This window comes from Cydia fagiglandana, chromosome Z (assembly GCF_963556715.1).
Source record: "Cydia fagiglandana chromosome Z, ilCydFagi1.1, whole genome shotgun sequence".
NCBI lineage: Eukaryota > Metazoa > Arthropoda > Insecta > Lepidoptera > Tortricidae > Cydia > Cydia fagiglandana.
In genome coordinates, this window is record NC_085959.1 from 24,474,622 (window position 1) to 24,488,130 (window position 13,509).

At 37.9% G+C, this 13,509-nt stretch overlaps 1 protein-coding gene across 1 annotated transcript; it reads right to left on the reverse strand.

Annotated features, from left to right (window-relative positions):
* Positions 1–6,184: 6,184 nt before the first annotated feature.
* On the reverse strand, positions 6,185–8,053 carry LOC134678087 (uncharacterized). Its single transcript, XM_063536536.1, has 2 exons — positions 6,761–8,053; positions 6,185–6,496 (listed from the first exon to the last, which is right to left on the reverse strand). The coding sequence occupies exons 1-2, from the start codon at positions 8,051–8,053 to the stop codon at positions 6,185–6,187; spliced, it is 1,605 nt and encodes a 534-aa protein (XP_063392606.1).
* Positions 8,054–13,509: the final 5,456 nt, after the last annotated feature.

Here is a 13,509-nt window from a genome sequence, read left to right on the forward strand (position 1 = left end):
TACAGAGGGCCTACCGCAAACCACGTTCGACGTGTTGCCTCCCTGTCACACTCATGTATGAATTTACAAGTGCCATAGAGAGGCAACACGTCGAACGTGGTTCGCGGTAGGGCCTTTGATTGGATTTTGTATGTAAGTGTGTGAGAAGTGCGACTGTGTGCACCTTCCCCCCGCGAAAAATGGCAGAATGATTTGTACGGTGAGATATCGCTTGGGCCCCTCCCTTCCGACGTGTCGGAAGCCGGTGTTGCTCGAAGCAAAACTCAATTATCACAGCATCGTCTACTTCATGTTTTTTTCTTAATAGCCTTTTCAGTTCTGACATCTGTCACATTTCCCGCGCATCCGCTTAAGTTTTTTTTTTTTAAAAAGGTCTCCCACTTATAAGGCGCGTTCACATTTACTTACTATTTGATATAAAGATAAAGCATAATACTAAAATTAACTATGGACGCGATGTCGGAATCTAACAATAAGTATAACACTACTACGGAAACATCACACAAACAAGTCGAAAAACGTAAACTAGCGTATCAAGAGCGCAAGATTTGGTTGCTCCATACTAACACGCAACACCTCAAGTAAGTAAACGCGTATTCTATTTAGTGATTAGCGTAATAATGGTAAATATTATGGAAAGACTAAGACTTGAGATTGATTCTTAGTTATTATCTTTATGATTCCCAAATACTTTATTTGCGATATTTGCTCGCCAATAGGGAAAAAAATAGGAAATTAAAAACCTCGGTGTTAGGTTCCATTTTCTTTGTGTGACACCTAATTTCGAGGTATACCTCGGTAATAACGGAAACGGTATTTTAGATTCAAGCGATCTTATATTCATATATAAATGCACATTTCCTTGACTTTTGATGTTATTGAATTATTTAACCTCCTATAAAACTAAAGAGCTATTGACGTGGTATGAAATCTATGCAACAACTCTTAATTTTGATTACAATTTTAGACACCTTCTCAGACGTTTTCTTAGAAACCCTTATATGAGAAACTCGTTCAAGTATTGAAATAAAAACAGAAGTATGGTTATAAAGTTTATTTTAACCATTGTTTTGTAATATTTAGAATCTGTTAATGTGGATCGATTATTTATTTAGACAAGAGTGACATATAGAAAAATAATAAAGGTAATCATGTGGCCTACATGTACAATTCACTATGGAGTTTATCAAAACCTTTAACATCCTCCCTTTTTGTTAAACGTTATAGGTTAATTTAATCCAATAATGCCACAGATTAATGCCATTCTTGGCTTAGAAACTGGTTTGGTCAGTATGTCCGCACATTGGTATTCTGTTGGAACATACTTTATATTTAGTTCGTTCGAGGAAACTAGCTCTCTGACATAAAAATGTCTTATGGCAATATGCTTCGTTCTTCTATGAAGTTCAGGATTCTGAGCCAGTTTTATTGCAGCGTCATTATCTACCTGCAATGTAGGAATTGCACTTAAAGTGGTGATTTCCTGGAATAGTCGTTGTAGCCAGACTATTTCTCGGGCTGCTTCGCTTGCGGCGACTATTTCTGCTTCAGTGCTTGAGATCGCGACTGATGTCTGTCTGCGACTTGCCCACGATATAGCGCCTCCTGCGTATAGGCAAAGTATGCCTGAAGTGGAGCGTCCAGAAGTGAAATCTCCCCCGTGATCAGAGTCACTGTAACATTCCAACACTCCGGGTTTGTGTCCTTTCTTATAGACAATAACTGAATCCATAGTTCCTTTAAGGTAACGAAAAATGCGTTTTACTTTCAGGACATCTTCATGAGATGGATTCGCTAATGTTCTGGAAACAACACTTATGGCATATGATATGTCTGGTCTGGTTCCTGTCATTAGGTATGCCAGTGCACCGACAGCTTCTCGATAAGGAAATCTGACATCATGGTCTTTTTCCGTATCTGACTGTACTTCCTTTATGATTGGAGTGCTGACAGCCTTGCAATCACTCATGCCAAACTTTTCTAAAAGTTTGTTTACGTAGTGTTTCTGAGAAACCTTTATGGAACCATCCTTTTCATTTATGATCTCTAATCCAAGAAAGTAAGAGGCTGGTTTTGTTGTAATCTTGAATTTTCTCTTCAGTTCATTTAGAAACTTTTCAGATTCCTTCTGGTTAGTAGAGGCGATCAAGCCATCATCAACATAGAGTCCCATTATTATTTTGTTTCCGTTTCTGTTCCGAATAAACAAACATGGGTCCATGTCACATTGCTTAAATCCGATTGATTTCAAGTAGTCAACAATGCATTTGTTCCAGCATCTTGGTGCTTGTTTGAGACCGTATAAACTTTTCTTCAATTTACAAACTCGATTTGTGCCATCATTATAACCTTCTGGTTGGTGCATGTAGATATCTTCACTTAATGAACCATTTAGGAATGCAGTGGCTACATCGAATTGTGTGAGAGAAAGACTTTCATTTGCTGCAATACTTAAAATTGAGCGTATGGTCGCCATCCTAGCAACAGGACTGAAAGTTTCGTCGTAGTCTAATCCTTTTTCTTGTGTATAGCCTCTCGCTACGAGTCGGGCTTTATATTTGTCAAGACTTCCATCGGCATTGGTTTTATATTTCTTCGCTCATTATCAATATAATTAATAAATTTTATTGAAATAAACCGAGAACTGCTACCATGTTAATGTGGATCGATTATTTATTTAGACAAGAGTGACATATAGAAAAATAATAAAGGTAATCATGTGGCCTACATGTACAATTCACTATGGAGTTTATCAAAACCTTTAACAGAATCATCCATATTGATCGTATTAAAAAAATACAAGATAACTATTTATTTTGATTAGTCGTAAATGAGTTTTAAAATTATTTGAATTGAACCGTTTAACGATGGTTAGAAAAGACATCACTGGGTAATAAGCTATATGAGAACCTAATACAGACCCACCCAAAACTTTCATGGCTTCGAAATTAATAGGTTCTTAAAATACCTAATACTATTGATATTCTTTGGTATACCAGGTACACAATAAAAGGGTTTTTAAAATTCAAGGGCCGAAGAAAGGCCCCAGAATTTTCAGACATATTGTTGTACCGTTGCACATAATATTTTTTATAAGGCAGTAAACATAAAATGATATATAAAGTCAAAGTAAATATTGGTTTTTAGATCTTTGCCTAGAAAATAGTTTTTTTTTTTAATACAGACAGTTATACAACTTTTCGCTATTGTGATATTAGTGATCATATAGACAAAGGACACGGCCCCCTACGCACCGCGCTTCAAATGTAGCTGGTTTAGAAATCACTGGCAGTCATTTAATCGACAAATAGAAGTGCTGGAGTAGAAAAATATATTTTATGTTAAAATAGACACACAACACAAACATACAACATTAACATTAACTTACACAGATCTTGTATATGTATTGTGTAGAATATGATTGTGATAGCTTGAACGTTTTGGCACAATTTGCTCTCCACCTCCGGTTGAAATAATTAAGTATGTACAGTCAAGGAATTTAAATTTCGACCCATTTCGTACTTTGTCACAGTGACAACCGTATGAGGTCTCTAGCGGCTTTCATATTGATTGTCACTGTGACAAAGTACGAAATGGGTCGGAATTTAAATTCCTTGACTGTACCTATTTATTTAACGTAGATAGGTAATAAATTAAACAAAAATTTCGACAGCATCACACTTGCTCGTAAAGGGTACCCCACGATGTTTTTAGCGTTAAAGGAATCAACTATTTCTATTTAAAATTCAATAATTAAATGAGTCTTTGATATTATTACACATAATATTATCACTACTTGTAACGCAGAGTCCCTTGTGAATAAAAAGATATTAAATAATAAATTAGTACTAATTTATTATGTAAAATTAAACCATCAACAAAGAGCAAAAAACACAGACAGTTACGCAGCATGACACTTGATAGAATCTAATTTTCAAAACACGATTTGATATGAAATTATAGAATACCAAATGCGGCCAGTACTCTGGCGCCAAACCTCTTTTGACCATTCTAACACTCCTCCTTAATTTCATACCTCTAGAGATCTAGACCCATGCCTCTTGCACACAACACAAACTTACCCTTCAATAAGGCTTTCGTAAGTACGTCCGCCACCATTCGTTCTGTCTCCAAGTACACTAACTGGATATGCCCGTTCTCAACCGCTTCTCTCACATAGTGGTGGCGCACATCAATGTGCTTTGTGCGTTGATGATGCACAGGATTCTGCGCGATGGCAACTGCTGACTGGCTATCACTGAAGATAGTTAACTGCTTTTCTTGTTCTCCAGTGATCTCAGCAACAAATCGTTTTAAAAATATTGCCTCTCTGGCTGCTTCTGAGATGGCAACATACTCGGCTTCCGCAGTTGAAAGGGCAATCGTTTTCTGTTTTTTGCTCTCCCAGCAAACAGCTCCTCCTTTCCATAGGAAGACCAAACCAGTAAACGATTTCCTATCGTAGGATGTAGCATGGCTAGCATCCGCATAACCGACTAGGCCTTTCATCCTGTCCGACTTTTTGTACTTGAGTCCTTGACTCTTTGTACCCTTTAGGTATCTAAGCACTCGCTTCGCTGCGATCCAGTGCTCGTCAGTATAGCACGTGTTAAATTGGCTTAGATAAGTCACAGTATGTGCTATGTCCGGCCTCGTGCAGACTGCCAGATACATAAGTGACCCTATGAGATTCTGATATGGTATGCCCTCATCAGTTTTGTGTGTTTCTCCTGGCTTCTCAAGCTTTTGTCCAGGCACTGCAGGCGTTGATGCGACCTTGCAGTCAACCATACCAAAGGTTTTCAATATTTTATCTACATAGCTCTCTTGGTCGATTTTGATCGAAGTATCAGTTTGAGTAATCCGAATTCCCAAGATAAATTTCGCACGACCAAGATCCTTCATCTCAAACTTTTTCATGAGATCGGTTTTGACAGAGTTCAGCTCCTTTTTATCATTCCACAAGATAAGGATGTCATCCACATACACTGCGAGTATAGTAATCTTTTTGTTACTAGATTTAATATAAACGCATGGTTCGTTCTTAGACCTCGTAAAACCTAATTGTAGCAACTCATTGTTCAGTTTCGTGTTCCATGCTCTAGGGGCTTGTTTTAACCCGTACAGGGAACGTTTGAGTAAGCATACGTAGTCCGAACTCCCTTCTTCAAAACCTTCTGGTTGCTTCATGTACACAGTTTCAGATAAGTCTCCATTTAGGAATGCCGTTTTGACATCCATCTGGTCAATGTGAAGGCGATAATCAGCTGCCAATGCTAAAAGTGTCCTTAGCGAGCTGTGTCTAACGACCGGGGAGAAGGTTTCGTCATAATCAATGCCATATCTCTGGCTGAAACCGCGAGCCACGAGCCGAGCCTTGTACCTTTTTCTTCCCTCCCCCTCGTCTTTGATTTTAAAGATCCACTTTGAATCAACGACGTTGCATCGCTCTGGTCGTTTGACTAAGACCCATGTCTTATTTTTCTTTATCGCATTCAACTCCTCCTGAATGGCGACTTTCCACTCTTTGCTGTCATCTCTTGACAGTGCTTCACGAATCGTTCTGGGTTCCTGTTCCGATTCTATGGCTTGATACAGTACATGATCCGGAAACTGAATTGGTTTCCTTGTTCGAAGGGGGTACCTCCGTTCCTGTTCCTCCTCAGGTTCTTCATCGATACTTAAAAATGATCCACAGTCCGACTCGGCCAGATCAGATTCTATGTTTGGCTCATGGTCGACTCTAGGACTGTTGATACCACTTTCCGGTCTTTCCTCTCTAGGAAGGATGTCTTCCACTCTAGGAATTACGACTTCTTCTCTAGGAACCTCATTTTCTACTGCAAGTGGAATTTCTATTTCATCACAGTCATCACACATGTTCTGATGAGGTGTCGCCTTGACGTTTTCTTCAGACATATTAAGTATCTCCTCTGGATCTGTTTCCAAATGCTGATGATGTATTTCACTTTCTAAGAATATCACATCTCTTGCCTTATGCAGTTCGCCTGTAGTGGGGTTCACTAATCTATAAGCTTTGGAGTTGTCACAGAAGCCTATATAGATCAGTTCTTTACTTTTGGGATCCCACTTTCTCCTTTTTTGTTTAGGGATATGCATAAATGCTTTACACCCGAAGATTTTCACATTGCTGAGGTCACATTTCCGCCGTGACCACTTTTCTTCAGGTGTCATATTCTTCACCGCTAGCGTTGGTGACCTGTTTTTTTAAGAAAACGGCATGGTGGACTGCTTCTGCCCAAAAACGTTTAGCCAAACCGGAGTCATGCAGCATGCTTCTTGCTTTTTCGCATATCGTCCTGTTTGCCCGCTCGGCGACGCCATTTTGTTCTGGCGTGTAGTCAACTGTCAGTTGATGCTGTATCCCGAACTTTTTCAAGTAGTTGTCCATCTGTTTATTGACAAACTCTGTGCCGTTATCTGTGCGAAGGATCTTCAGTTTCTTCCCACTTTGATTCTCAGCAAACTCTTTAAACTCCATAAATTTTTTAAACACTTCACTTTTTTGTTTTAGAAAATATACAAAAGTTATTCGAGTGAAATCATCAATAAACGTTAAAAAATATCGGGCCTTACTGACTGAAGGAACCTCCATAGGTCCGCAGACGTCTGAATGTACCAGACCTAGCACCTCAGTGCTTCGCGTCGCTTTATTTTTTTTTATAAAGGGTTGTTTTGTCGGTTTTCCCATGATGCAGGGTTTACACTCAAGTTTAGATAAAGTGTTAGGAAAACTTACCCCTGTTGCCATCTTATCTCTGAGTAATTTGAGGTTTTTCATACCAAGATGCCCCATCCTCCGATGCCACTGCATCAGCTGGTCACTTGCAGTTGCAGATGAAAGCGCAGAACCCTGTGAACAGCACTTTATTTTATAAATGCCTCGTTCTTCCACACCTTTCACTACAGCCTTACCTCTAATCTCGCATTCATCACTCTTAAAGATGTCACACCCTTTTTCAGTAAATACCACCACGTGTCCCTTTTTCGCGATAGCATTCACACTCAATAAATTAGAGGCTAATTCAGGGACATAAGTTACATTGCTTATAGTCAAATCTATAGATTCACAAACTACCGTACTTTCACTTTCACCAAGTACCTCATTACCATTTGCACATGTCACTCTCAAGGGTTTCTTAGAGTCTTTTAAGTTTTTGAACCAAGATTTCCGATGAGTCATATTTGAAGACGCTCCCGAGTCTATGATCCAGTCATCTGCGTGTGGATTCATCGCTGTACCAAACGCATAGGCTTGCAGTGCCTCCTTCCTCGTTTTCGGATTCTCTGGACATTCCTGTGCCTTATGAGGTCCTTCACAAATGAAGCATTTGACCTTTCCTTTGGTCTTCCATTTAGGTGCACTCTTGCCCTTATGCTTCTTTGTTAGCAGCGCAGATGTTGGTTGCTTCTCGCTGGAGCCTGCTGCGAAGGTATCTTCCATTTGAAACAGCTTGGTTTTCACATAATCGGTAGTTAAACTAATGTTGCTGTTCTCTATGGCCAACCTCATCGGTTGAAACTCTGGGGTAAGGCCTTGAAGAAGTAAAGCTGCTAGTAGCTGATCATCAATCTCCTTCCCTAAATCTAACAGCTCTTGTGACGTCGCCATGACAGATGTCACATAATCTCGAACCGACGAGAATTGTTCCAGCCTCAAGCTCACTAGCTTTGACAATAGGCGGCAGCGATTGTTCAGACCTTTGTCTTCAAATGCATTCTTTAATGCTTCCCAAGCTTCCTTAGCTGATTTTGCTTTACGGACATGCACTAGACAATGGGGTCGGACCATAAGACAAATCTTTGCACGCGCTCTTTGGTCCCGTTTCGTACCTGAAACGTCGGTGGCTGCAGGAGTAGCACTCGTGTATTCCCACAAATCCTCGTGGACCAAATACAGTTCCATCATAAACTTCCATGTTGCGTAATTGGAATTACCATCCAGTTTTTCTATAGATGGCAAACCACTGATGCTACTACTCGAAGTTGCATTTCCACTGTTGCTACTACTCGAAGTTGCATTTTCACTCATTTTGCCAACACTATCTTCTAAATTATTCACACTATGGGCATAACGCAGTTATGGTTGCGCGACGGCCCTTAACCTGATATTATTACACATAATATTATCACTACTTGTAACGCAGAGTCCCTTGTGAATAAAAAGATATTAAATAATAAATTAGTACTAATTTATTATGTAAAATTAAACCATCAACAAAGAGCAAAAAACACAGACAGTTACGCAGCATGACACTTGATAGAATCTAATTTTCAAAACACGATTTGATATGAAATTATAGAATACCAAATGCGGCCAGTACTCTGGCGCCAAACCTCTTTTGACCATTCTAACAGTCTTACAATATGAAAAGCGTATGTATTGAATATACCATATTTTAACCATTATTGTCAAATAAATAATATTTATCATAATTATGGAACTAAAACTGCAACGAGTTACCTACTCTCGTAAAAAGGAACCTACATCCGCGGTATTTGGGTAACAGCGGTCCATTACCACGGTAATAAGCGATTTCGACATTTTGGTTTTGATAATTATTTTTTCCTTTATAATTTTCTAAAACAAGGCCAGAAACTAAAATAATATAAACTTTAATTAACAAACTAACATAAAATAGTACATTGTGTATTAAGGGCGGGAAATAAGAAATTACGAACGAGTGTCAATTTTAAGCCCGACGCGAAGCGAGGGCTTAAAATGTTCACGAGTTCGGAATTTCTTTACCGCCCGTGGCACACACAATGTTTTTCATCACACTTGTAAGGAAAAAGGAGAATTAATAAAAACAAACTTCTGTATAAAACACTTTTCCGCCCTAGGGCGAAAATTTCAATTTCCCGCCCGCAAGCCCTACGTGTAAATAAGTGTTTTTCATCACACTTGCTCGGAAAAGATTTTTTCCGCCCTAGGGCGAAAATTTCAATTTCCCGCCCGCAAGCCCTACGTGTAAATACATCTTTTCCGAGCAAGTGTGATGAAAAAATATGTCTTGGTCCATACACCGCCGGTTTATGCTTAATTTTTGGCTCTTTTTGGGAAACTTGCTTAACCCCCTCGTTAATAGGGGTACTTACCTTAATATGTGCACAATTTTTATCAATAATATTACATTACATGTTATCAAACGAATTATTGAGGTGTGTAATTTAATTTGATTTCTGCACGTTTTTCGGCAGAGGGGTAAGCCCTTAATGGCCACTCCAGTTATTAAATGCTCTATGTTTCCAACGGTTACGAAATTCTTCGTGTTTAGCATCCTTACTTTAATATATGTATTGCCGTGCCGCCCATGATTTGCTGGCGGTCATTGCGACTGTGCGAGCAGGGCAGAAATATAAATAGGTACGCGCGTGTGATATAGATAGGAAATATACATTTTATGTGCTTACAGTTTGTCAAAGGACTGTCTCATTTCAATCATCGACAGAGAGAATCATACTATATTTGTGTCATACACTAGTACTAGCACACAAAATATAGTTTTCCTGGTTCGTACTGACTGTCAAATTGGTTTGGCCTACTTTAACTTCCATTTTCAGCTGTCATTTTCTTTACGAAACGGTCTGCCAATTTTTGTGAGGGAGGGGACGTGAAATGTATTGCTATTTCTACATGATTTGTACGTAACGTACACTCAGCAGCAATGCTAAGCGGGCGAGGTGTTCAAAATGATCTTGATGCGACTTTATTGTTAAGAGAATAAGAGCGCGTCAAGGTAATTTTGAACACCTCACCCGCTTAGCAACTTCTGCTGCAGACTGTACAAATAGCCATGTCAGTCCATACAAAAGTATAGGTACACAATTGTGCAAGTTTTTCGGTAGAGGGGTAAGCTCTCAATGGCCACTCCAGTTATTAAATGCTCTAAGACCTTAAAACATCATTCTAAGTTAAAAGTGGTTAAAAGAGCTTAGCATAAATCCGAACTAAAATCCTCCTTGATCTAGTATGAAACTAAGAATTAGGTGACGTGTGTCGACAATTGTCAGATCCGTCACAATATACAAGATTATCAAAGGAAACTTACATTGAATTTTGTAGTCTTAGCTTTTTGCTTTTCAGGTTCGATAGGTAAATGAGTACACAACAAAATATTGTCGTTAGCAGTGAAGATGAGGTGAGGAGAAACTCACAGTGGCAATTAGATAACATAGATTCTATTCAATCAAGAGAGGAAATTGTCTCCGATATATACTACCCATCTAATATTAACTTGTACGTCGTCCAAAAGGTAAGCATAAAAAATGTGCTAAGGAAAAATTGGTATATTGATAGGTAGTCTTCTATCAATCTTACAAATTGGCGATACAGAATTAAAAAATATCTCATAATACGTTGGTACAAAATTCCATTTTCTATAAGCTTTAATTCAAGATAAACTCTAAATAAAGTCGCCTTAATAGGAGGGTTCCCACCCGTGCATTGTGGGTAGAAGGAAGGAAGGGATAAGGAACCTCTACGGTCCTTTCGCCAGGTGCTTGTGTTCTGCTTGGTTTCTGAATTATTTTATAATGTGAGGTTATAATAGCGATAAAACGCGGTTTCGCTACGCTTGCCCTATCCTTCTGTTTATCGCTCTTGAAATCGTTGTCCGTTGACAATGGGATCACTTCTATGGATTACTATCAAATTTACCTTATCGCTAAACGACCATTTCAGCTAGATGACATAAAAGTAAAATACACAGTCAGCATAGAGTCAATTCAGTCAGTTATATACACCGTGTTTTTTTTTATTTCCGTTAATTTCAAGGGTGCATTCCTGAGCTTAAATTAAGTAACTTTCTCAAAGACACCGATGTTCTAATTAACTCCATTTCGGAGATAATCAATAATTTATTTTTTTCCTATAAGGCCTCTACAAGCGTGTACACTTGCCTTAGGGCTGGTTTACATATTGGTTAGTGTTAAGAATGAGTTCATACATTTACTACTAAACTTAAGTACAATCTCGGTCGATCGATGTTCGAAATGACATTGATATGTCACAGATTTCAATTGTTTGGTTGAGTTAAATGTAATGCCCGTGTTACAACAACGCTATATGCTACATTTAATTACTTTTTAAACTTAATTTTTTCTTTAAAAAAAAGCATAAAAATATTTTTTTTTTGAAAATTAACTATGCCAATTAGTTCACTTAAACGTTCTTAACCATACCCCGAAGTTAACGGAATTCAATAAAAACACGGTGTATAAGTATATCAATTTACAATATGTGCTCCTACCTGTACGAAGTCGATTAAAAAGAGTTTAGCCGTCGTAATCATTTGCAATAATGTTTCTGTCTAAAATAACAAATATTTTTTCTAGAAGCAGATTCAATCAAACAGGCCTATTATTCCTGCAACGAAATGCGAGAAATTGACTTATATCCGATCTTATGTGTCGTTTACAAGTAAAACTGATATTGGTATACATTTCATAGATTTTAATATGTAAGTAAGTAAAATTTGATCTTTAGCCTGAGATAAATGTCGCGTGAAAACCACGCACCGTGCGGGACCATCCGCCCAAGTAGCATTGCAAGCTGTATATACGCTGTAATAAAGTTTATTTGTATACTATAAGCTGTACAGTTAGGCTGTACAAAGGCTGTATAAGCGCTTATACAGCCCTTATAAGTTAAAAAAGGGCCCAAATTATACAGCCTTTCGCGTTATTAGAGCTGTAGAGTAGCTGTATAAGCAATACATAAGCTGCATAATAGCTGCATTACAGCTATATTTCGGTGTAACAGGAAACCTTAACACTACAGATAATCTCTTATAAGTACGATATAAGAATATGAGTTTTAAATGAGTTTTTAAAAATGATTACAAGAGAATAATAATCATTTAGGAAACTAAAATGTCTTAATCTTGTTCATTCGTAATTAATGGCGACAATAAAGTGTTATAGTGGATGGTAAAAGTAAATATTATAGAGGACTTAAGTGGAATATTATACTATTTGTAAGTGCCGATTATTATTTATTGTGAACCTATGTATCTTTTCTGGCAAAATATTCACGCGCCTGCAAAATAACAAAGAGAAACCATAAGGAAAATATCAAAAATCGGGAAAGTTAGTGTTTGTTTTTAAGGTTAGAATATCAAAAAGTTTTATAAATATTAATTCTAAGGCTAAAGTTAATTTATTTTAGCTGGTAATCATAACACGATGTTAGTCTGCTTAATATTTGCAAGTATTTCCTTAATTATATTTACAAATACTTTTTTGTTTCATTGTAAAATGGCGACAATTTTTAAACAGCTTACAGGATAGTTGGAGAGCATTATAATCTTAGTAGCTGTGCTGTGTAATAAATGGAGTGCCATTTACAGCTTTTGTAATTAAAACAGCTTTAGAATAGAAGATTTGTATTCATTTGGCTGTATTTCGGTTCTCCGTACATAAGTTATAAGTCTCTTTAGAGATCCGTATAACAAATAAAAAAACCCTTAGGTCCAAATGTATTTGGTCTATTCTTCGTTCCATTTCATAATTTTCTAAATTATTAATCTTGTTCATTACAATTTTTTATTTTCGTGGTCGAAATATATACTTATACGAGTGTAAAATTACGCCGAAATAAGCGACTCTGTCAGTAATACAGAAAAAAGCTGTACTATAGCTGCCATTTATTCGTTTAGTTTTATAATACCCTTACAGACAGAAGTTATACAACTACTATTCTTATAGGAGAGTAAAATCACGCCATAAGAAATAGCTTTAAAACGGGGTTGACAGATACATTTGTACAGCTACAAGTGCCAAGTGATACTACAATACAGCCTGTATACAGCTCTTACCATAAAATTAGCTTGTAGTGTTTCACAACACTTAAAGTTTTAAAACGGAGTTGACAGATACTTTTATACAGCTAAAAGTGCCAAGTGTTACTACAATACAGCCTGTATACAGCTTTTACGATGGAATTAGCTTGCAGTGTTTCACAACACTTTTAGTTTTATAGTAGATTTTCTATATTCTGATAAAGCACCCCATGATTCCGCAGAATCCTTTATAATGATTTTATACAGCTTGAGCTGTATAATGTCGGTAAAATACCTTTTATACAGCTTAAATCTTTTCTGACACTCTTATACGTCTCTTAAATCACTCTAAGTTCTAAATTGGCTGGTATATTGATGTTGCCGACACTTCCATGCTACTTGGGCGTGGACGTGCGGCGCGGCTTGGCGGCAAGCGCGTGAACCAGATAGCTATTACCGCACGTAAAAACGCCACTGCGAATTGGCTGGCACAACAACGGCTGATAGGCGTTGTGCTGTGGTGTACAGCATTAACATAAACATTCTAACGCATAAATGCGTCCCTTGGAGTGGCCGGCGCCGCTGGCCCATCGTGGAGAGGAGCCATAAGGCACATGTAGACGATGTGAGAATTCGCATGCGCGTTTAACCACATTGCGGCCTAGGAATCACGACAAAAAATCTGACTGTTGTTTTGTCTGTTACG